Consider the following 24,430-nt stretch of genomic DNA (forward strand, 5'->3'; position numbering starts at 1 on the left):
GCCTGTGATATTACAACAAGTATGTTTACAAGAATTACAAGGTTAAAGATTTTAATCAAACAAGTATCTACTTATATATATGTAAGCTTTGTGTTGACGTTGACGTTGACAGAACCATTAATATTTGGGTATGTAGGTAGGTATCAGAAAAACATTCAACTATTTTTAATAAAACTCCTTGTGAATTAGCTTAATTATAAAAGTAAAAAGGACGATTCAAATTTGAATATAAGAACAGTAAAGCATGAACATTTAATTGTCGATTCTCTGTTTTAGGTTAGTACACAGTTATTTCATTATTTGATATTTGTTAAGTAAAAGTTTAACTGTATTTAATAAATAAAACTCTGTTTTAGATGAATCACATAGTGTTTTTGTTTTAAGAAGAAAGATAATAGATAATCTTATATATATTAATACTTGAAGCAAAAACTTTGTATCCCTTTTTACGATAATTGCGCGGACGGAGGAGTATGACATTTTCCACACTTATAGAGAATATAGAGAAGAGGTGCACAATGCTAATATTTTTTTAAAATAATGCATAAAAGATACATTAAATCATTAAAGAAAACATTACACACACTACATACCATGTATTTGACGCACACACGCATGCATACTATTTATTGTCAAACTTTTGTTCTTGACGTCTGTGGTCAAATTAATTATAGTCGAATTTCGGCTACTGCGGGACCTCTAGTCTTATTAAATAGTCCACTTTGAGGCCAGATACAATGTTTGGGTATAAAGGCATTATTGAAATGACCCGATCATTCTCACTGCAATGAGATTTCATCAATATAAGTGTAATAAATAAACTTCCTTTTCAAAGTTAACGATATTGGTGTTAGTACTGGACGACAGATGGCGCTAGCGACGGTCATAATGTGCAATGATAACAATAACTTATTATCACGGTTTTTCCCCCACCCCGAGCGCTAAGGGCTAACTTTGTTCTTCAATTTCAATTATTTCAATAGACACATCTAAGGCTTGGTCGTTAATGAGTGAAAGATATTTCAATAAGTTTAAAAAGTCATTTGTAATATACCCCTACCTGCGATAGCATTAACAAATATGGAGTTGAAGTCAGTTAATTGTAATGTTTTAACATATACAACTGTCGCTGAGTTTCTTGCCAATTCGGAGGCTAGTTCTTGTGAATTGGCGGTAGTTCTTTTGACGTTCAACAAGTATGTACTTTCATTTTTGTTGAATAAAATTTTTTTGATTTGATTTGATTTGACTTAGCACCTAGTGGACTGTTATGTTGCCCGGATATAATTATTTTATACTTTACTAGCTGTACCCGTCCGCTTCGCCGGGCATTTAAAATTAACATTATTATTTCTCACCCCCCCAAAAATTCTCATCATTAAAGCCCCCGCAACTGGTGTAGGGAGTCCAACACTCATATAAATATTAGCCTATCCATTAAGTACATGTATTTCCTATACGGATACCAATTACCAAGTTTCAAGTCAATCGGATGCATGGTTCAGTAGTTATAACGGAACATCTGTAAAAACCACTGTAGATTTATATATTAGTATAGATGGCGTTCTTCCACGATTATTTGCAGTTTTGCAATTTGCCTGTACAAGCCACGCCATTCGCCATGTTGTTCACGGCACTTAAAACAAATAATTCAAATGATCAATGTCGATGAAAGCGGCGTGCAAATTAATTCTGTTGGCGCGTCGAAATGCACGGGTCTGTGCCATCACTATCGACTGCAGTGCAGTGATGTCGTTTCAAATCTACAGATTGCGATTTTAATGCGAGAAAATAAATGAGATCACGTATATTTATGTCATCATCATCATTCTTTCTTATTACTCACTGCTGAGGTGTAGGGCTCGAATCAAATCCTTCTGTTTCCATCAGTCTCGAGCAGTCTGTTCTAGTTCCTCCCACGTCATGCCCAAGATACCTTCTTACTGGTGGTAGGACCTCTTGTGAGTCCGTGCGGGTAGGCACCACCACCCTGCCTATTTCTGCCGTGAAGCAGTAATGCGTTTCGGTTTGCAGGGTGGGGCAGCCGTTGTAACTATACTGAGACCTTAGAACTTTTCTCAAGGTGGGTGGCGCATTTACGTTGTAGATGTTTATGGGCTCCAGTAACCACTTAACATCAGGTGGGCTGTGGAGCCCATCTAAGCAATAAAAAAAAACCTAGCTCCTGCTCCACCGAGCGACGCCAAGTTGTTCTGGGACGGCCTCTTTTTCTTTTGCTAGACCCTTGCTCTCTTTGATAGGTGAGTATCGGGCTTTCTCAATATATGACCAATCCAATGCACTTCCGGGTATAATAATGTAGTAATACATAAATATAAGTTTCATAATATAAAGATTGAAGTGCCGCTTCAAGCAAAGCGACTTTGTATGTTCCATGGGGAGTGCTCTGAGGAATTGTTCGAGATGATACCGTCATCTCGTTTTTACCATCGCACTGCCCGCCACCGGAGTAGAGTCTATTCACCACTGCGGTCATCCACAGTGCGTTTCCAGAGGTCTTTTTTGCCACGTACCATCCGGCTATGGAATGAGTTCCACTCCACGGTGTTTCCCGAGCGCTATGACATGTCCTTCTTCAAACGAGGCTTGTGGAGAGTATTAAGCTGTAGGCAGCGGCTTGTATCTGACCCTGGCATTGCTGAAGTCCATGAGCGACGGTAACCACTCACCATCAGCTGGGCCGTATGCTCATCTGCCTACAAGGACAATAAAAAAAAAGCGCCCATTTCGAATCTCGTAGTGAGAAATTCTTTTTTTCTCTTTTTTTTAGTGTGGTAATCTCTTTCGCGTGTGCAAAATATATAATTTATCACAATTGTTACACTTTTGATCCTGAAGGCTCACTAAATCAATACATTAAAACAATTCACAGTTGTTGAATCCTACCTGCCAAAAAGTCCGGTCATAGATCATACATATACACGATGTCCGCGGCCTCCACAGATAAACTCACGACACATCCACCGGGCGTTTATTGCTTCAGTAACAGGACGACGTTCTGTGAGTCTCGTGATCACCAGTGCTCAGAACAAGGCTTCTCTTGATTAACGTTTTATTAATGTTATTTACGACAATAAATTATGATTTGCATAATTATTGGGAAATTCGTTGTTGGTGACTGCAGTGACCAATTATACACAGGTGGGCCGTCAGCTCGTCTATCCATCTAGGGAATAAAAAAAAATTGTACTTTACAAATGAAATAGTCGTGGTTGAGTTCGGAAGTCTGCGTTACCTGTTTCATTCATTCGCAGCGGGTCAAGTGGAGAGCAAACAGCGCGCGACCTCAAACAGCCTCATGCGCTCTCCGCACTCGCGTCAGTTGTTTTAAACTTTTTTTAATTAAACGTGTAGTTTGCGGAAACTCAGCTCTGCCCGCTTCGAGTTTCAAATAAATCGTTTTTATGTCGATTTTTGCGAGAAACATGGAAATTAAATGGAAATTTTTGTTTCGTCTCAAGAGCCCGGCTTAAAGCGATGCAGAATACTTCATTACAGATGCAGCGCGTACTCTAAGAACTCACCTCGACACTACCTCCACTCCACTCGACCCAATTCAAGGACTGGTTAATTTGATACATGTCTTGTTCAATTTCATTTTGTCTAGGTACATTTATTAAAATATCTGATTATTGAAGTATTTTTAGTTTGTTGAACATATTTTAATTGATTTTCAACATTATTTCAAGTCGAAAATCGCCAAGAAAATACTAATTATACTCATGGTTACATTTGAGATTAGCAATCTCGAGGGTTCTTGGAGGTGATCGTCGAGGAACTCATACAAGAGTATCCTTGATCGAGTCGAGAAAGTTTCGAGGAGAGCATCATAAATGTGTAATAAATGTCTGCTTCGTATCTATGAGCCGTTTTCATATGAAATAAATCCACTAAAGCTTTGGTATAATTACGTTGAGAGCTTAGTTTGAGACGCTTTTTTTTTTAATTCACTCCCGAGCTTACAGCACACAGTATACATACAACAGAAGGTTCGGTTATGAAACGAGAAGCAGCCATTTGACTCGCGGTCTCATCTCCGGTGGATTACGGGCATAATAATCAACACCCAACATCAGTAATTACGTTACTCATTAATGGGTTTATGGTGATTCTCTGCGACAATTAATATCAGTGGGTATTCTCGACCTGGACTCGGCTGTGGTCTGATATTATTCCGACAGTAATAACGCAAGTGTAATCCATCAGAGTAAATAAAATAAGCAGTAAAATCACATCGGAGTCGTGTTGGCCGCCATCTTACCGCGCCATCGCTCTGACATTCAGCGACTAAGGTTTGGATGTGGCATTGAACTTTATGTTTAACTATTAAGACTAGTATGAAGGTGTTGTTACCATTGAAGTGTAAACTTAGTTTTTATTATAATAAGTGTATGAATATCGTAGGGGAAGCGAGGGAGCCATTCAAGACAGTAACGAACGAATATCAAAACAACTATCGGAAATGTTCCCGATAGTTGTAGACTTGTCGTGTCGACTATAAATGAATTGCAAAGTTTTTTTTTCCTACCTAAGATGATGGTCCATTCAGCCATTTCAGCGTAGCCTTAGTTAGTAGGTGAGCTCACGAGGCTCAAACCTGACGTCGTTGCTAACACTAATCCTATCAAGAGCAGCGCTTCGCAGAATCTACTACCGGATCGGAAATGCGACCCACTCAGTGGGCTGTGTCTAGGGGTTAATTTACTGGTCGAGCCCTCGACAAGAACGATGACCGATGCTTGGGGTACCTAAAAGCACCGTTAGTGGATCAGAATTGTAGAGATGACATGAGGGCAGTACTCAGGTCTACTCGAAGCGAAAAGATCATCTAAGGCGAGGTAGAAGAATCGAATTGCGAATTGTGAAGTGTTTTATTTATCCTGAGACCTAGCTCGTAAAAATATAAAAGAAATTTATTATAGAATATAGAATTGTATCCATCGCACATCCAAATATTGCAAAACTTGTCCAAGCTGAAATGCCACATCCACCACTACAGGACTCTCGTTCACGTTTCGGTCAAAATATTTTATTTGTACATATTATGGGACGCCGGACGACATCGTCAACGGCCCGGCCGAGCCCTTCCTCACCCCCGACATCAATCCTCTTGCCGTCGGCTTCCAGGGTTGACCGCTCATGATATTTACGTGACCACGATTTGTCTTTCTACCCAGAAGGCGACGGAGATACCATTTAATTCGATAAACCTTGCTTTCTCTATAGAACGAGCGGTGTGTAGTCATCAAAATGGTCGGACAAACTCACGGCCCGTCTAACTATAAGTATGTTGGCACGGGTTACGGATGGCTGAGCGGTAGGTTCCGTCATCACTCGTATTTGGTTGAACACAGTTTATAAAAAGTCAATAAAACCTTTTGAATAATAATTATTGAAACTCAACACACACAACTTTCACAATGACAGGATAAGCCGACAGTTTCGTTGCACATACCGACAGACCGACTGACTGACTGACTGACTGTCAGAGACTCACTGCTGAGACGGACGGAATCACTGTCTGACACGAATGCCACGACTCTGTCAACGTACCGCCATTTTATACTGTGGCGTTACGGAGTCTACCCTTCATTTTGTGATATTTATCAAAACAACATTTCATCATTTAAAATAATAATCAAAACCACCGTCTTAATATTACTAAAAGTCGTTATCCACGACAAGTATATATCTAATCAAAGGCCAGTGAGACGTGTAAAAACTCAGTTAAAATCTAATAAATCAGTGCTCCGAGCGTATCGCGTTAATTACTGCGGCGCTGGCAACGTGGCAACACTTACGCAAGCATTTTAATCTGCAGTGTTGCCTGATTAGGAATATTCGAAATATTAATCTCAATAAACGGAATGTCATATGTCTGTGTGTGTGTTTCGCCATGAGTGCACCCCCCCCCCTTCTCTCAGATTACTTGTGCTAGGACGTCTTGTGAGTTCGAACGGGTAGGTACCACCACCCCGCCTATTTCTGCCGTGAAGCAGTAAAGCGTTTTGGTTTGAAGGGTAGAGCAGCTGTTGTAATTATACTGAGACCTTAGAACTAATGTCTCAAGGTGTGTGGCGGCATTTTCGTTGTAGATGTCTCTGGGCTTCATAAACCACTTAACCGGCCGTGAACTCGTCCACCCATCTAAGCAATAAAAATAAAGTAAAATAAAAAGAGTGATACGGTGCTGGTACGTGTGTTGTGTATCTTCTTCCATCTTGCTTCTCTTCCTTCATCTGTCTACTCTCTCGTGAGTCTGTCTATTCGTCTAGTGCTGCGGTCGGGGAAGGTTTTTAATTATTACCTCAAATTATTTTTGTGTAAGTTGATATTGCCCTATGGCGAAAAACAAAAAAAACGAAATCGCTTTTTTTGTAGTATGTTTCATATTATAGCCCCCATGATAATTTAACGATTCTAAAGAAGTTTCACTTCAATATATACTTTTTACTCACAAAAGTTTCATTTTTACCCCCCGAAATTGCATTTTACCTCATTTGGGGTAATTTACCCCGGTTCCCCGACCGCTGGTCTAGTGTATTACGCTAATCTTAAAAAAGATAATTTTCCAGTATGTCTGCGCGGCGGGCGACCATAAAAATCTAAACCGAAATCGTCTTTGTAGCTGGACATGGAGCCATCGTCATCAATTACTGCAACTCCTGAAACAATCTCTGATCTCTGAACTACGGTCTACCCTGAGTCAGGAGACTCCTCTACACACGTCGTCCTAATCGACGGCGCGTCCGATATTCAGTTTACATTAAACCGTCGCAACGCTACCATGAGTCAGCTTAACGGGGGATGATCGGCAACTTCCAAGTTCAAACCGCGAGCTTTGTGCTTCGGGCGGCCTTACACGCCCGCTAATAACGCGGTCATGTTACACAAACTTGGTATGTTGTGTTTTAGCGTAGTAATATGATTGCGAACGGGTTATTGATGTGGAACATGATGAGCAGCTTTAATGCCCTTCCCCTCCAAGCTGGAACACATTGCTGGTTCACGGGACGAGGTGGAGTGGTGGTGTAAGATGTCTTTTGGGTCGCAAACATGCCGTTTGAACATACACTTTGAGTCTCTTTAATGTTTATGAAGTGAAGCTTTTTTAGGCGCGCTGAGCTTAAAATTTAACTTGCGACAGATTCGTTACGGCTAGAGAGAAAAGATACAATTTAGGACGAACGAGAGTGAGAAAATAGATAGAGCGTCTCGCGAACCGCACGACCGTGGAGAGCTAGGTCGTTTCTCTTATACACATTCTGTTTACGGGCGTCGGCCACTAGATGGCTTGTTATTAGTTTCTCACTGCTCCTGTAGATGATAGTAACAGATTAACTACCTTATATTTTATTTTTAATTTAGGATTTAAAAAAAGAAATATTTATTTTCTCTATATAATTTAAACTATATAAATGTTGAAGAGGTCGTTTATCTTATACAAAGCATTCCCTAATACAAGAGAAATTGGATTTAAGACCAAAACACCGCAAAAGAAGTTTCATTTTTTTCACTTTTTTTGTTTACAATTAATTTCACTCCATTACTTTAATGGATTTTATGAATTATAAATTCAATCATCGATTCGGTAGTGGCGCGTCCGCCTCACGCCCCCCGCGACCCCCGTCCTGTTCCCTCGCGCCTCGCGTGTTGATGTCTATTGGCTCCTCGATATTATTGTGCTCTCGCCGGGTCTTCTCAGCGGGTCGCGATTCCGATCTGGTAGTAGATTCATTCGCGAAGCAGTTGCACTTGAGTTGTTAGGTTTCCTTCGGAGGCGCTCGGGCAGCTGTTAGCAAATCCCACCCCTCCTGACTGAGCCCTTGCTCGCCCACCTGTCCTGGTGAAACTGAAAAGGACAGTAAACCCATATTCACCAAAAAAAGTATATTGTGTTTAAAGGAGACTTATTTCGCATTGAAATTTGCATCACAAATAAAGCTATCTAAGACACAATATTGTGGAAGAAGTAGAGAAGTGGAAATATATAGCTAACGGCTCCGGTGGAGACGGGCGGTCTCATCTGCCATCCGAGCAAATATATTTTGAATGGATTGTGCGAGAGCGAACCAATACAATGCCGTTTAAATTCTCACATCTTATATTCAAATTCAAATTCAAAATCATTTATTTCAACTTGGATGTCATCAAAAACACACTTGTTGAATGTCAAAATGTAAAAGAAAATGTTAACTCTACCACCGGTTCCAAAAAAAAGCCACAGTCCTGAGAAGAACCGGCGAAACAAACTCAGCGGGCTATTTTTTTTTTTCTAAAATATTTTCTTTTTTTTTTAAATAAGAAAACATATTTACAGTATATTGTTTTGAAAATAGTAAATGTTTATTGTTCATTTCTTTTCACTTTGTTAGAAGGCGTGAGTTCATACAAAATACTTTTTACATATATTATAGAAAATAAGTAAAACTGATGTGTCTCTGTGTGAATTTTTTTATTCGGAGCGCGGTGGGTGCGGGCAGAACCCCGGTCGCGTCTTGTATTAACTGAAATCACTATTACCTATCGATACGACGCTAATTTTCAACGTATAATAAAAATATATAATAATATATATTGCGGCTTTCTCAAAGATCCTGGGATTTGTAGACAGTAAAGTGGAGATTTTATAATGCCTAATAATCTGATGTCTCTGAGATGCTTAATTTTACGATATGTTACCATTTCACGAGCTAACGTCCATGTGTATCGTAGATCCTCCTGATTCGTTAACGGTGTTTTTAGGCACCACAAGCACCGGTCAACGTCCTCGTCGAACCCATCGCTTGCGACGAAAGGCTCGACGAGCGAATTAACCCATAGACACAGTCCACTGAGTTTCTCGCCGGATCTTCTCACTGGGTCGCATTTCCGATCCGGTGGTAGATTTTGCGAAGCACTGCACTTACTAGGGTCAGTGTTAGCAACTCTCCGGTTTGAGCCCCGTGAGCTCACCTACAAACGTTAGGGTGAAGCTGAAATAGCCTCTCAAGGCTATCAGCATAGGTAGAAAAAAAAAAGCATCGGGTTGGTTGTATACTCGTCTATATTTTAGAATAAAAATACAGTCTAAAAAAAAAATACCAAAACAAATTATGAAATTTCGGTAAAATGTCAATGCGCAGCAAAAAATGTGCACTTTGTTCACTTCTTTTAGAAAAAGAAAAACCCAACGTACGATTCACTGAGTTTTAAACTTAGTCCATCGTTAATTCCTTAGAGTTTGTTAAGTTGTCAATATCTTATCTTTTTGTCAAGTGTGCTTGAACATGCTGGCTTCAGTAACTACATAACGCTATTTATTTTAAATACATATACATAATTATATGAAATACTTCAGAATGAATAAAAAATAAAAGACTAATTGCGTTTTCTGTGATATAATAAAAATTTATATTTTAAAATGTATTGTTATACTAAACAAAACTACTCTCTTTTCGTTAAATGACAGACAGATGAGTAATTCCGTCTAAGAAAAATCTTTTATTAAAATTAAAGAGTTTTTAAAGGTTTTAAATGATATAGGATTTTCTTTACATACCTTTGTTTACTTTTATATTTACTTTTTTTGACTTGACGGTTTGCCTCAATAACAGTAAACATTGGCTTGTTGTTATTGTCAAAAATTTCAACATACTCGCAAAAGACGCTTCATTGCTATGAAAATTTCTTTCTTCAAATAAGTGTTACCGGTAAAGAGCAGCTCGGCTGTGGCTAAAATATGACACGTCTATTTTGAACTTTTGATTCTATGATCATTTGAAATGGTAGAACGCGTGCGCGCTGCAGCTCCGCGCGGCCGCGTCCGTCAGTTGCTCGCGAGCACTCGCGGGGGTTGTGCGTGTCTTGTATTTGCTGACCGCGTTCTATCAACCACCTGTTCGAATATAAAAATACGACTTAAAACATTCTTATTTTGTAAGTTTTCACATAAAGCATGAAAGGTTTTGTATGGAAGATATTATTTCACGACAAAACTAGTCTCCAATGCTCCAATCTTTTTGTTGTGAAAAAATTGCGCGACCCGTTCTTATAGGGGGAAAATGAATAAGGCTAGAGAAAGTCTATGATAGTACTCTAAATCCTAAGCTGCGATCAGTCCCAGCCACTTCCAGCTACGTCCCCACCGTCAGCCGGCAGTACAGCACCGGCACACACTGTTCCAACGCATGTGTCCGAATGGCTTCCGCGAAGAAGGAGTAGGTAGCAGCACACATGCTACACTTAGATCAACTGGCATTACCATTATGGTGGTGGGACGAGGTTTTATTTATATATTTTAAATTCAGGGAGCTGTGAGCCCCAGTGTTGGAGGCGCGCTGGTTGACCACTCGTAGCGGATAGGAGGTTCGTGACTCCAAAACAGATTTACAAAATAGTTTTTAATGAGAACACAACTCGTCGTTATATATAGATATACAGAATGTACAACCCACTGAGTTTCTCGCCGGATCTTCTCAGTGGGTCGCGTTTCCCATCCGGTGGTAGATTCTGCGAAGCACTGCTCTTGCTGGGGTCAGTATTAGCAACGTCCTCAAGGTAGATCCCCGTGAGGCCACCTCTTCGCTCGGCGAATCTAGTATGTCCCCTCGAGGTTACTAGAATAGGTACGAAAAAAAACCCTGTAAACCGTATAATATTTCGGTTATGAAATATATATTTGAAATTCGGAAAATTTATCTTCTAGAAATGTCATTAGCGCGTTTCTAGTTATTATCAGATTTCTTTTATTCCATGACGGTTTCGATTATGGATAGTTTTACGAGTTAACAATAATATCTATCAAACATAATGGAGATTTGTAGTTGTTGAAGTATAATCACCTAATAATACCAGTGACGCAATAACACGTACTAGTGGTCCCGCAGTAGTCGAAATTCGACTATAATTAATTGAAATTATACGTTTGAATATTATTAGGTTCTATTTTCAAGAACAATACTTTTACTATCACAGATTTCTCTAAGACTACAACACTATAGACAAATAATATTAAAGACAAACAATATTAATCTATTCTCAATTTGACCACAGACTTTAACAATAAACAAAGTAGTATACATATTATTATATGCGTGTGTGTGTCTATTACATGGTAGTGCGTGTAATGTTTTTATTTTTATTGATTTAATATATTTTACATGCATAATTAAAAAAACTCCTTCTCTATATTCTTTATAGGTGTGGGAAATTTCAAATTCCTCCGTCCGCGCAATTTTCGTAAAAAGTGGTACAAAGTTTTTGCTTCACCTATTAATATATAGATAGTTCGCACCTGGTCGCGACCTGGCCTGTATTTTTATCAATGATCGATGCTACCCCGCCCTCCTCTCTAAATATTATTCATAGTCTATATCGTGTAGGGATGTGAGGTCGATTGTCGATGGTTTATATCGACTGCAACGATGTCCAGTGACGGCTGCGGGCACGTAGCTATGATTACATCTAGATCGAACACAGAGATCACAGAGATCACAGACATCACACGTCATAGTAGTTAGTAGAGTCCATGGACGTCATAGGATGAGGTCGCGGTGTCAATTCTATAAAACAACGGTGGCTCTATTGTCCAACAGCGTGGCTCGTCGCAGCAGAACTGTTCAAAGACTGTGGTAGTAAGATCATTGTACGGTACTATACTCAGCGGACCCCCCGGACACCGCGCAGTACTGGTCTCTGTCCGGGCGTGAAGCCGCACTTCGCTCTGCTAAGCCTCCCAACACTGTAGGAGTTAAAAGACGATTAAACAGCGTACGGAACCACCAAATCAATTTAATTTTTTTAACTGACCCAAAAAAGGAAGAGGCTGTCAATACGATTGTTTTTTTTCCTTACCTTATCGTTGGTAGCCTAATGGGCTATTCCAACTTCACGCGGACCGGTAAGTGAGCTCATGGGCTCAACCTGAGAGAATTTGCTAACACTGGCCCTAGAAAGGGCAGTGCTTCGGAGAATCTACTACCGGATCGAAATCGCGACCCGCTGAGATGATCCGGCGAGAAACTCAGTGGGCTGTGTCTATGCGCTAGTTTGGTCGTCGGAGTCGACAAGTTGACTCGACAGTCAAGACGGTGACTGGTGCTTGAAGAGCCTAAAAGCACCGATAGTGTTTCCGGGTTCGACTGTATTTATCTCAAAACTTTTGTCTTGATGAATCTATTTTGAGGGTATTTTATTATTCCGAAGTCGGTAGTTTTCGTGTAGCCCCATTTAAATCGTTTCTATATCGGACCAGTCGTTTTTGGACTATCTTTAATAATGCACGTTTAATTCGCTTCGACTATATTTATGATATACTCATTTTAGTTTGTCGAAAATTTTTTTCTCTTTTGCCTTTTTGTATCCTTTGGATGCCGCGCGGGCGGACTGTCTACTTGATTGGACGTTTTAGAGTGTGTGGAAACTTCCTTCGACGTTGACATTCCATAAAAACAAACACACAGCAAGCTAATAGAAGCGTGCCAGTGTGTGAGTTAGACTAAAGGAAAGATCTTCCACCGAGCGGCTGATATTGCTCGGTAGACCGACGGTCCGTATGTGGATGTTCGGAGCTTGTATATATGCAAGCTCATCTTGTTGATGTCGTTAGCGAGATTCAGGCATCTGTCGAATGTCTTGTGTTCAAGGATGGCTACCCGCCACATTAGTAATATTTGTTAGCAGACCCCCTTAGGAAATGGGATCTAAATAGATTTTCCGGTAACAGTCAAAGGAAGTTCTTCCCGCGGTCCTGTTGACAATGGACAGCTGCAGTTCCATAGTGTGTCGCACGGCACGAAACAAGATAACGAAATTGATGCAAAAGCTTCAAGGAGTAAGTGGCGAGACCACATCGACCTCCGCGTCAGGTGACCACTGACTTGCACACACGGTATACTAGCTAGAGGTCAACCGAACTGGTCATCTGGGTAGTCCTATAGGTCGATAGGGCAACCGTTCCTCATGTTATTGTAAAGAAGGTACCAGTTAATGAGCCTGCTCAGCGTATACCCGGGTCTGTCCACGTTGCGAAATAATATCTCAGCCTGCCTTCAGACGTGAGATGGGTCTGGTGGGATTGAGACGGTCCAGACTATAGCCATGCAGCGCGGTGTACTCTCGGAGGAAACGCGTGGACTGGTACACGTAGAACACCCGAATAGTTGGGCTGCAATCAGGAAGGAAGGATGAAGGCTTGGGAAGGAGATGTAGTTAGAGGGTGATAGTCTGGGGTAGCGTTTGGGCTGATTGGCTGAGGATCTTCTGCCATAAATACGCGCGTGATAGTGTGTGTATGTGTGGGTGTGTGTGTGGGTTTATTGTTCAATTAAAATAACGAATTATTCTGAAAGTGTGACAGGCGCCTGGAGGGCTCCCTTGGAAATACATGGGTACGTACTATATAAATACGTATATATATAATCGTTTTTCTTATACATATTTGTTTTTAGAGGACAATCAATTAAAATTGCGAGGGAACCGTCAATGACTCCTCACGCGATTTGTCGCTATGGCGACAAACACCGTACATGTCATTAAAACTATTCTTACGTTATTACTTATTAGTGTCATTAGTATCATTAGTGTTATTATTGTCATTACATCCGACATTCCGAATACTTTACAGTTTGCCCGCAATGTAAAAAGACAAATCTGGTGCATTGTCGTTGACCCCGTTAGCTATATGCGTTACATTGCGCGCTGCTAAGGGACTCGTTTCATTGAAATCAACACACAGTAAGACTTTTATTTTACAATTTCCCCAAACTTTTCGCAAATTACAAGAACTAGTCTCCGGAGTATAACCGACTTTTGAATTAATTTGATTTAACTCGCAGACCAGAACTGCTGAGTCTAGTAACACACTCGTACTAATAATTTTACTGGTGGACCTCTTATAAGTCCGCACGGGTAGGTACCACCGCCCTGCCTATTTCTGCCGTGAAGCAGTAATGCGTTTCGGTTTGAACGGTGGGGCAGCCGTTGTAACTATACTGAGATCTTAGAACTTACATCTCAAGGTGGGTGGCGCGTTTACGTTGTAGATGTCTATGAGCTCCGGTAACCACTTAACATCAGGTGGGCTGTGAGCGCTCTCATCTGTTACTGCGTTCCTCGTTATCTGGTCACCCGATGTTAAAGGACCGGGACGTTCAAAATTGGATCGAAGTAGTGCTTTAGGACGGCTCTGGGCGTTCGTGACCCCCCGGGGCAGAGGGCGCCGCCCCACTGGGTTCGGCTTCGACGACCGTTATTTGATACGACATAACCGCTTATTACTAGACGGGTTGTACGCAGAAGCGCAGTTCAACGAGGTAGAACTGATAAACCCCCCCACTGGAACAGTCGGGTAATCCATGACCGATTTCCTTAAGATATTTACGTGCGTTATTAAGGCGGCGTGTGACAGTATGTGGCCCGCGTCAGTCGCTCGGGGTGGGGGTGAAACTACCCTCTCGGCTCGTCGTAAATCAGCTCTGGCGGCGCAGGGTTGCTGCCGAGGAGTACAGCTAATGGTGCTCTCAGTAAGCTCCTAAGATTTCACTGGATCGATATTTCATTTCGATTGATTACAATTTTACGATAAATTTTTTTACGCCGGCAACAAATTGGATAATTCTTATTTTGTTGTGTTTATTATTGTCAGGAGAATGTTTTTAAGAAAGAAAAATTAAGAAAATTGCGCGCGCAAAATTAGAAATTTTAAGAATAAATAACCACCCTACTAAAATTTCTAATGAATTTCTAATGTAACCTTAATATGGCGTTTAACATAACATTGAGAGAATGCGTGCTGCAAATATCGTAAAAGAGGACGATAAAAAAACTGAATAATGTTTAAAACAAATGTATGAAAGAAAATTTAATAAAATCAATAATAAATTACAGTCCCCGTTTTCATATAACAGAGTATATACATGTGTTTAACTAAAACCTGAAGATTTTTATAATCTTGATACTGACAATAACGGCCTGACGAGAAAACAATTGCCATATTGAGAGAAAGAAGAGTGTTTAATTAATCAATTTAAGAGAGTTCAATTAAACCAGTTCTTGATATGCTGACTACGTTACAAGACAGCACGCGCAGGATGGGAGTCAGGACCTATCAGACCAGATTATTTCCTTCACATCGGATATCCGGGCAGCCCTGCGTTCTCCCGGTGATGTCCCGTGAGCGTTACCGTTGTATTATTTAAGGATTTGTCACGCAAAGTGTACACAAAAATACGGACGTATTTTATGTGTGAATTATTTATAGACTAAATATTTGTTTCGATATAGATGCGACCAACCGAGCGATGTTCCGTGTATCCAGTAGATATGGCGGGGGTGGGAGGATCGGACCAGGACACAGAGATTAGTGGTGGACCTGGTGTAACACACAGACAGATAAGATACTCGTAGCATTTATATTCTCGTCAAGGGCTCGGCGAGTAAATTAACCCACAGACACAGCCCACTGAGTTTCTCGCCGGATCTTCTCAGTGGGTCGCGTTTCCGATCCGGTGATAGATTCTGCGAGGCACTGCTCTTGTTAAGGTCAGTGTTAGCAACGTCGTCAGGTTTGAGCCTCGTGAAATGGTTTCTCAAGACCATCAGCTTAAGTAGGAAAAAAAATTCGTTGCATTTGCAAAATGCACTTTGTATTATAAAATATTCCTTACCATTTGTTGTCAAAACAAATTTAATTAAAAATTCCTTTTTTTAAATTATGTATTCCTGTTTAGCACAAGTAGTTCTATCCATTTACAGTCTGTGCACTAATACAATTTGAACACTAATGAAGACTACACAAGTACAAATCGAGAACCGTCCCCTTTTTAATTCTTAGTCGATGAAACAGAGTTACATGGAGAGTCCAGCTGTCCTCACAACTCAATTCCAAATGGTAACAAGTCCGTACAAGGAGCTAAACGAATTTGTCTTTATTCGAAATTTCTAAATTAAAAAACAAAGGGACACAATGAAGCCTAATGTAACCCAGTTCATTGTTTGAAATCTGTTTTATTACCGACTGTACTGTAAGCACAGGGACGCACTCGGAGCGTCCCGCCGAGCACGCGTGCCCCCATCTGCTCTGTGAACTCAGTGTGAGTTTTTAACGTTCTCGATCGCGTAAAAGTTAACTCAAATTTGTATGCAGCTGGAACAGCGCCCCTAGCGGCAAACGTAGGCAAAAGTTCCAACTCCATACAAATTTTAGATAACTTTTCACGCGATTGAGAACTTTAAAAAATTCGAACTAGGCACACTGAATTTGGAAAATTAAATTAATAATTCATGGTTAAATGCGGTAACAAAGTAATTGAGGTTTGTTGAAGGATCCCACAACTAGTATGAAAATATATTTGAGACTTTGATGTCTCAAGGTCTCAAGGAAGCTTGCGTCGTTCAGCAGCAGTGTGCTCGGTGTCTAACTAGTCGTTGTGTGTGTGTGTGTGGTCTCGTGCGGAGGAGCCCGCGGGGTAGTGACAAGGATCACCTGAGCTATCTTCAAATAGTCGGCAATTCTAAAATATCTCAGAACCACGCGATAATTGCGCGCCTTTGCTTACTATATCTTTCTAAAGTAAGCGTCATAGAAGGATGGATTTATCATGATTAGAATTAACACGAATATCTACGAAATAAAAATGAATTGCTGTTCGTTAGTCTCGCTAAAACTCGAGAACGGCTGGACCGATTTGGCTAATTTTGGTTTTGAATTATATGTGGAAGTTCAGGGAAGGTTTAAAAGGTAGATAAATACACAACAACAATTCTGTTTTCCCTTTGATGTGTCCCCCGTCGGACGGATTCGTTTTGTTTGTTTTAAGTTTATTCTAGACAAAAGTTTAGATCTTTTATTTATCGATTGAGGCACTACGAAGTCTGCCGGGTCAACTAGTATATAATACATCTTAAGAGTGAGTGAAAATATGAGTAAAAGTGCAACAAGAAAGATTTTAGGTCTGCGCTCTAACACAAACTGTAATCCGATGGAAGTTAGATTGCGTGAGGTCCACAATATTCAAAATTTAATGGAATTTGTTTATAGTGTTTTGGAAATCAATCACGGCAAACGTAGCTGTATAAATGAGAGGTACAGTGGCCCCCCGACCGCTGACCGAGTGCCTCTCTGTGCCGGGACACGCGTTCCCCACCCCTCGCAACCGCACCCCCTGCTGGTTAAATAATAATAATTATTGATTTGAGTTCTAGAAACAAAATGTAGTGGGCCAGTGGTCGGCGTTTCACGGTTCTTTGGCATCCCGACTACAGACGGCTCTGCCGCGAAATGCTTAGTCCAAACATTAGTATAAGAATAATATTTATTAACTTGCCTTGATGAGGTAAGACGAGTAAGCGTTTTTGAAACAGGGCTATAAAAATATACGTTAAAAAATGCCTCTCTTTCAATAAATTAGTGATCGCCTTTTGGTCGAAATTCGACCATAATTGATTGAAATTATAAGTTTGAACATTGTTATGGTTCTATTTTCACATTTGATATCCATTATAATCATTGTTCTATAGTCACAGATTTCGCCAACACTACACTTTAGACAAATAATATTAAAGAGAAATAATATTAATCTACATATTCTCAATTTGACCACAGACTTTAAACAATAACAAAAGTTTGACAATAAAAGATTATATGTGTGTGTAGGTATGTCAAATACATGTTAGTGTGTGTAATGTTTTTTTAATGATTTAATGTATCTAATCATCTTATATAATGTATCTAATCAGCATATATTTTTTTCTAAAATCTTCCATAATATGATAATTAAAAATTAATTCACAATTTTTTACGCTTTTCTCACTTATCCGTCTTCGCTATCTTCCTTTTCTCTGTCATTCTCTTTTCCCTTTCTTACCGTTTCCTCTCACACACATCTTAACGCTCTTTTAATACTTTCCGTTCTTACCAATCCAATATTCATATATCTACCGATAATTAATATACCTTGTCTATCAACTAGGGACAATAACAAACACAAAACGACCCCCCCGGGCCCCGCACCACCGCCTCCCGCCCGCCCGCGTCACTCGGTGTCGCAAGATGGCGGCCGGAGTCGTATTAAATTCCCGCGAACTTACGATTTATTTACCCGCAGACTTGAGCCACAGTTTATTACACACAGTCGATCAATGTCATGTAGTTTCGGTATAAAAGCTAATCTTAAACAAATTGAATGTCTCGGAGACGCGAGTTCGCGTGACATCTGGGCGGTTTATTTTATTAACGCTGAACAAAACACGACCTGGGCGGTGACAGGGCATGTCTGAGGGTCTACTGAATGAAGCGCTCGTAGGTTCCGCTCTGATCAGTACGACAAGCCCTTCATAGCTCGCTTTTGTGAACTCATTTGCTAATCTGCTGGGTGTGCGGGTAAGGTCCAACGTGCAACTGGAGTTTACTCTTCAAGTACGATTGTTTATGAACCTATCGAGGAGTGCAATGCTATTTGGTTTGATCGACATTTTTAGAACTTTACAGAGCAGCCATTCAAAGGTAACGTTTTGGAAGAAATATCATAACCAAAAAACTTCTTCAGGTATTTGAATGGAGTAGTAGTAACTTAATTGAAGTTCAATTAAAACATCGAATTGTTCATAGTAATACCAAATCAAACGAACCTATAATTACAAAAATAAATGTCGCTAAAACAAAGCCTTTCACCCCTCGATATAATAAGTTAAGGATGTAAATAAACGCTTATCTCATACTATTTAAAGCATGTATAATAATAACACGTATATTTTGTCATCTATTATCAGATGCTTATGTTAAGTAAAGTTATTTAATTTTAAAACGTTTTGATATCTCGCTAACAGAGTTAATTAAAAATCTTAAATATGTAATGGTTATATCTTATTATTCAGGTTGTCTATTAAATCAATGCTATCTGTGCCAAAAGAGTAATGTCGAGTAGAATATAGACTAAACTACTTGAGAGTCCGCGTGGGTAGGTACCACCACCCTGCCTATTTCTGCCGTGAAGCAGTAATACGTTTCGGTTTGAAGGGTGGGGTAGCCGTAGTAACTATACTTGATACCTTACACCTTATATCTCAAGGTGGGTGGCGCATTTACGTTGTAGATGTCTATAGGTTCCAGTAACTACTTAACACCAGGTGGGCTGTGAGCTCGTCCACCCACCTAAGCAATAAAATAAAAAAAAGTAGATGAGGGGACTTGGGCCGAAATAACTGAACACAACACATATAGCGTTGAAGTGTTAGGTCCAATTATTTATTTATTTATTTATTTTATTTATTTATTTATGTACACACAGAAAACAAGACACAGTACAGAGTAATAGGAAAATTATTAAATATTATTATTAATTATTATTAATTATTATATTATTATTAATTAAAATTATGTTATGAAAAAAAATTAAATAGTATATATTTTAAGTGCGCAACAAATTGTCGTAGCGGGATTTTATGTCGTTGACATAGACAGAGCCACACAAAAGGCGGGTACCCTGGTCTTAATGGAATACGTACTTGACAAATATTCACGATTGACTTACACCGTGAAGGGATTATCCTTAGTATAATACAAATCAAACCCAGAAATTTTTGATTTCCATAATTACTGATGGTAGAATGTCTTGTGAGTCCGTGGGGGTAGGTACCACCACCAGTAGTGAAGCAGTAATGCGTTTCGGTTTGAAGGGTGGCGCAGCCGTTGTAACTATACTGAGACCTTAGAACTCATATCTCAAGGTGGGTGGTGGCATTTACGTTGTAGATGTCTGTGGGTTGTCTGATGCTGTAACCACTTAACACCATGGGGACTGTGAGCTCTTCCACACATATACGCAATAATAATAAAAGTGAGTGTACTTACCGCTGCAAATACTCTGTGTACAAGAACGTTAGGTTTCTTGAATCATAACAATTTGTCATTGACGAACAAAAGTATGAAAAACATTTGTTTTTTTGACAACCGTACGCTGAAACAAGATTAGATATTATAAAAACAATAAAAAACATGATATTATAAAAAAAAAATAGTATTATTTACTGTGATTAATTGGTATTTGTTGAATTATGAGGACGCAAATTGAAATAGCTAAGTTGTTGTTTATCCGCTTGCTGCCCTAGCCCACTGAGTTTCTCGCCGGATCTTCTCAGTGGGTCGCGTTTCCGATCCGGTGGTAGATTCTGCGAAGCACGGCTTTTGCTGGGCTTCGTGTTAGCAACGTCGTCAGGTTTGAGGCTTAATTTAGATAATTACAAATATCATGAACCACATTGTAAGCGAAGAGCAGGCGACTGTTCTTTTTTTTCATAATTCTTTATTTCTGTAAAAAACATACATTTTGTTAGTAATTTAAAATAGTTAATAGTTAATAAGTAGTAATTGTAATAATTAATAGCTGACTCTAATTATTATTATTTTTTATGAATATTTCCTATGTGACTGCTGCAAAGGCTAGCATAACTAGCAGTTCCTCGATCTTGATAATATGTAGATAAGGACCACAGCCTGTATTAGTTCTCAATTTCCATCAACGATTGCATGTACCCTGTATATGTATATGTATTATCAGAAATCACAAAAAGCTAAAAAAGCTAATGATTCTTTTATATTTGTTGCTCTGGTAGGCAGACGGGCGTACGGCCCACCTGATGGTGAGTGGTTACCGTCGCCCCTGGACGTCAGCAACGCTAGGAGCAGAGCCGAGCCGCTGCCTGTCGTTAAGAACTCTCCACATGTAACACATCCCCTCCACATGTGGAGGGGATTTTATTCTAAAGCCGGATGGAATCTAGTAAACTTAAATTTTTTTGCTCAATACCCTGTTGCCAGGGTAATGAAAGTGGCTCCGAGAGAATCAGCAGGGCACACATGATATCGTCTCAGTAACAATGTGGATAAGATCGCCTGCTGGCACACATATATCGTCTAAGTAAACTTGCTCCGAACAAACATCTCGAATTACACATCAAAACCATCTTGTGATCTTTGCGACCTATTCAAACAAACTGAACATTAGCTTCTATGAAACAAAAACAAAGATGAGGGGTGCCGCACCCTTCAGGCCGTAGACGGTTCAAGAACGTCTAGATGTTTCTAATCTAATCTAATCTCTAAGGATGCTTAGCCAACATACCCGCGACATTTATCATGGTAGATGGTGGAGGCGGATTAGTAAGAGGTTCAGTTGTCTGCAACAGAGCTGGTCCTGTGCCCCGTGAGGCCACGTCACGTTGTCTGGGAACATTTACCAGTGTAAGAGTCTCCTCTCTGGATGCTGCATTTTTTTAATACGCTTTTATTAGCTTCAGACGTATGTATGTTAGTATGTAACGGAATCTTTGAACATGATTTTGACCCCCTTCAAAACGTCGAATTAACTCGAAATTTGGTATACTTATTAAGGTTATTAATAGTTATTAAAAAAAATGACATTCAACTAAAAATGGAAAAATAAATAATAGTTTAAAAAAACTAACAAAATACGATTTTATGGGATGTATGGTATCAGTAAATTTGGTATACTTATTAAGGTTATTAATAGTTATTAAAAAAAATGACATTCAACTAAAAAAATCAAAAATTAATAATAGTTTAAAAAACTAACAAAATACGATTTTATGGGGTGTATGGTATCAGTAGTTCTAAATATTTTATGAACAGATATGAGTAGAAGGGTTATTTTCATAATATCCTGAAAAGCACCCCTCACTTTTTTCACAATAAAATCATTTTTTCTTACACTATTTTTAATTCAAATTTATATTAAAATTTATTTTCTATTTTTTAGTTGGATTTTCTATAAAAGCGTATTTTGTTAGTTTTTTTAAACTATTATTTATTCTCCAAGAAGTGATCTTCGTAAAGTATAATGATGATACTGTTAGATATTATTTTTAATGATCCCACCCGTCGCTGTTCTCTACGAAGTGGCTTGTTATTTATTGTAGCAAATATGTTTTATCTGATTTGTGGAAATATTTATGATTAACGTTAATTTTATCAGGAATCTTTAGCAAAGCAACCCTTTTTATTTTTTATTGCTTAGATGGGTGGACGAGCCTCACAGCCCACCTTGTGTTAAGTGGTTACTGGAGTCCATAGACATCTACAACGTAAATGCGCCACCCACCTTGAGATATAAGTTCTAAGGTCTCAAGTATAGTTACAACGGCTGCGCCACCCTTAAAACCGAAACGCATTACTGCTTCACGGCAGAAATAGGCAGGGTGGTGGTACCTACCCGCGCGGACTCACAAGAGGTCCTACCACCAGTAAAACGACCCTGTACGTTTCGAGAATAAAATTTCAAGAAGAAATTCCTCATCAAGCAAGTATTGCGCGAGCTATTCGCCATTACCCACAACTCGCCTAACTACTAACTTCCGAATAGTTGGAGTCGGTCCGTGGTCCGCACCAAGAATGTCCGAGCGGCGACCTTTCTCGGCGAACTTTAATACACGTCTATAGTTTGTACATCGAGTTTGTTTATTGATAACGAGCCCATAGACATCACCGCGTCAAGCCTGCTTTGCTGTACTGTACTGATACTACCAGGGCACACTTCACTCAGTTCAAAGGGCTTCCAGAAATCTCATTGAAATTTCCAGTACGGTGTTTCATTGGCCCGTGGCCCGCTCACTGAGCCGTGAGTAAATTCGTTGAGGTCGACGACTCCATTATGAGGTCTATATATAAGGAAAAGTCGCGTGTCACGCCAGTGTTTAGAGATTCAGTATATATTAGTTCGGGCTGTACAACAGACTAGTTCGCAGTGTTACGGTTTTGATTTATACACAAAGTTTGACATCAAAGCTTCGAGCTTTATCGATTGTAAGTTTCGGGGCGGAGAGCTTAATACCGGGACAACTATTGTTTTTACTATTGTACAGTACAGTTCGTGGTGGGATGCCAGCCATCTCTCTACAGTTGGATTCTGTTTTTGTAACTATCTTAATGTAATAGTGAGGGATTAAAAAATGTTTGGGGATTAAGCGACTTTTTTACAACTTTGCAGGAAGGAGAGCTATTTAAAGCTTTAAGCATTTGGAAAAAAACATGCTAGTGTGGTACCAACTCTGGTTTTGTTGCAGTGAAATGATACCACTAATTACAATTTTATATTTAATTAAATAGCGATCAAATAATACAAATGTTAATAGCGAAGCACCAGTGTATGTTTTGTCTCGAACTCAACCGATTGAAAACATTTTGCGAGTATAATAGCCGGCAAACTTCTGGAGCATTTGTCGACGTAGTGGGGGTAAGTTCGCGCATGGTACACTCACGTGCAAAAACAATATTTACTCTGCTTCATAATGCTATTAAATTATTAAAATCAACATATTTTATTTATTATAGGTTAATAATTGTAATAATTTAATCTTGGGGTAAAATAGATATTCCTTCTATTAAGTCAAAACTAGAGCTGTTGCCAGGTCTTGGTTCAGTTGAAGCGAGGCTGGTATTTGTATTTTTTTTTCGTTATCATAATCTTGACCAGCATCATCATCAATGTTTTCATCACCCGAGTCGCTATCATCGTGATGAGTCGACATAGGGCTCATCGGTGTAGTTTACAACTCGGTCGGTTCGGTCTTCTTTTTTGTCTATAATTAATTATTTTTTGAAGATATTCGATTCGTAGTAATCGAATGTAACTTTTTTCAATTACCAGCTTCCGATTACTTTCTGGTTTTTTTTTCCATCATTCTTCATTCCGAGCCATTAAAATTTATATCTTCTTTAAATTTTTCGAAGCCTTTCTACGATACGGAGTTTCGCTGCTTGTTATGTAGTTATTATGATTACATCTTTTTATTACAGATTGAACGAAACTATCCATTCTGGTAACTTTCTTCTTCCCTGATCTTTTCTTACCCGGAGTCCAAAATACGGCGAGCAAGCCAGAGTCTTTAGCTTCGTTAATAATGCACCTAGCAGTACTCACTGATGTTTTTCTTGCTTCCGAAGTCTGTTTTACTTTTTCCATATCATTCTTCTCCTGTTTTATAATGAAGCAATATACGTCGTACACAAATTTTCTACCCTTTCTTTTGAATACTACGCCATAGTGTATTTTTTATAAAAAATCAACAAACACTCAACATATAGCAATGGCAACAAAGTCAACAAGCAATTATAACAAATAACTTAACGATTAATAACGATAGACTTTTTACTGTACGCAAGCGTACTTTTGGGAGCAAGCGGAACGAGGGCGCGGTGCGGGGCGCAAGGTTCGACTGATCTACCAATAACGCGCTCGATACGATTTTCCCTCCCGTCGCGCCTCACCCTCACCACCAAAGTGATCTAAAATTCGGTTCTGCGCAGTCAAGGTCATTTGCTCACGAAGTTTGCCGGTTACTATACCGACGAATATTATATAAAGTGCGATGCTCCAGCGCAGGGCCGTACTCAGCGCAGGGCCGCACTCAGACT

General features: G+C 39.5%; 1 protein-coding gene across 3 annotated transcripts in view; it reads left to right on the forward strand.

The window, feature by feature from the left end:
- Positions 1 to 9,770: 9,770 nt before the first annotated feature.
- LOC114239602 (Kv channel-interacting protein 4) overlaps positions 9,771 to 24,430 on the forward strand; it is a 32,857-nt gene continuing 18,197 nt past the window's right edge. Inside the window, exons 1-2 of one of the 3 annotated variants that reach the window (XM_028169889.2) lie at positions 9,820 to 9,939; positions 13,353 to 13,391. In XM_028169889.2, the coding sequence (XP_028025690.1) occupies positions 13,388 to 13,391 (4 nt within the window). In that variant the 5' untranslated portion in view covers positions 9,820 to 9,939; positions 13,353 to 13,387. Of the gene's footprint in view, positions 9,940 to 13,352; positions 13,392 to 24,430 lie in introns of all 3 variants that reach the window. The other 2 variants (XM_089730783.1, XM_089730782.1) reach the window with 2 other exon arrangements.

This window comes from Bombyx mandarina, chromosome 11 (genome assembly GCF_030267445.1).
Source record: "Bombyx mandarina strain Sakado chromosome 11, ASM3026744v2".
NCBI classification, from domain to species: Eukaryota; Metazoa; Arthropoda; class Insecta; order Lepidoptera; family Bombycidae; genus Bombyx; species Bombyx mandarina.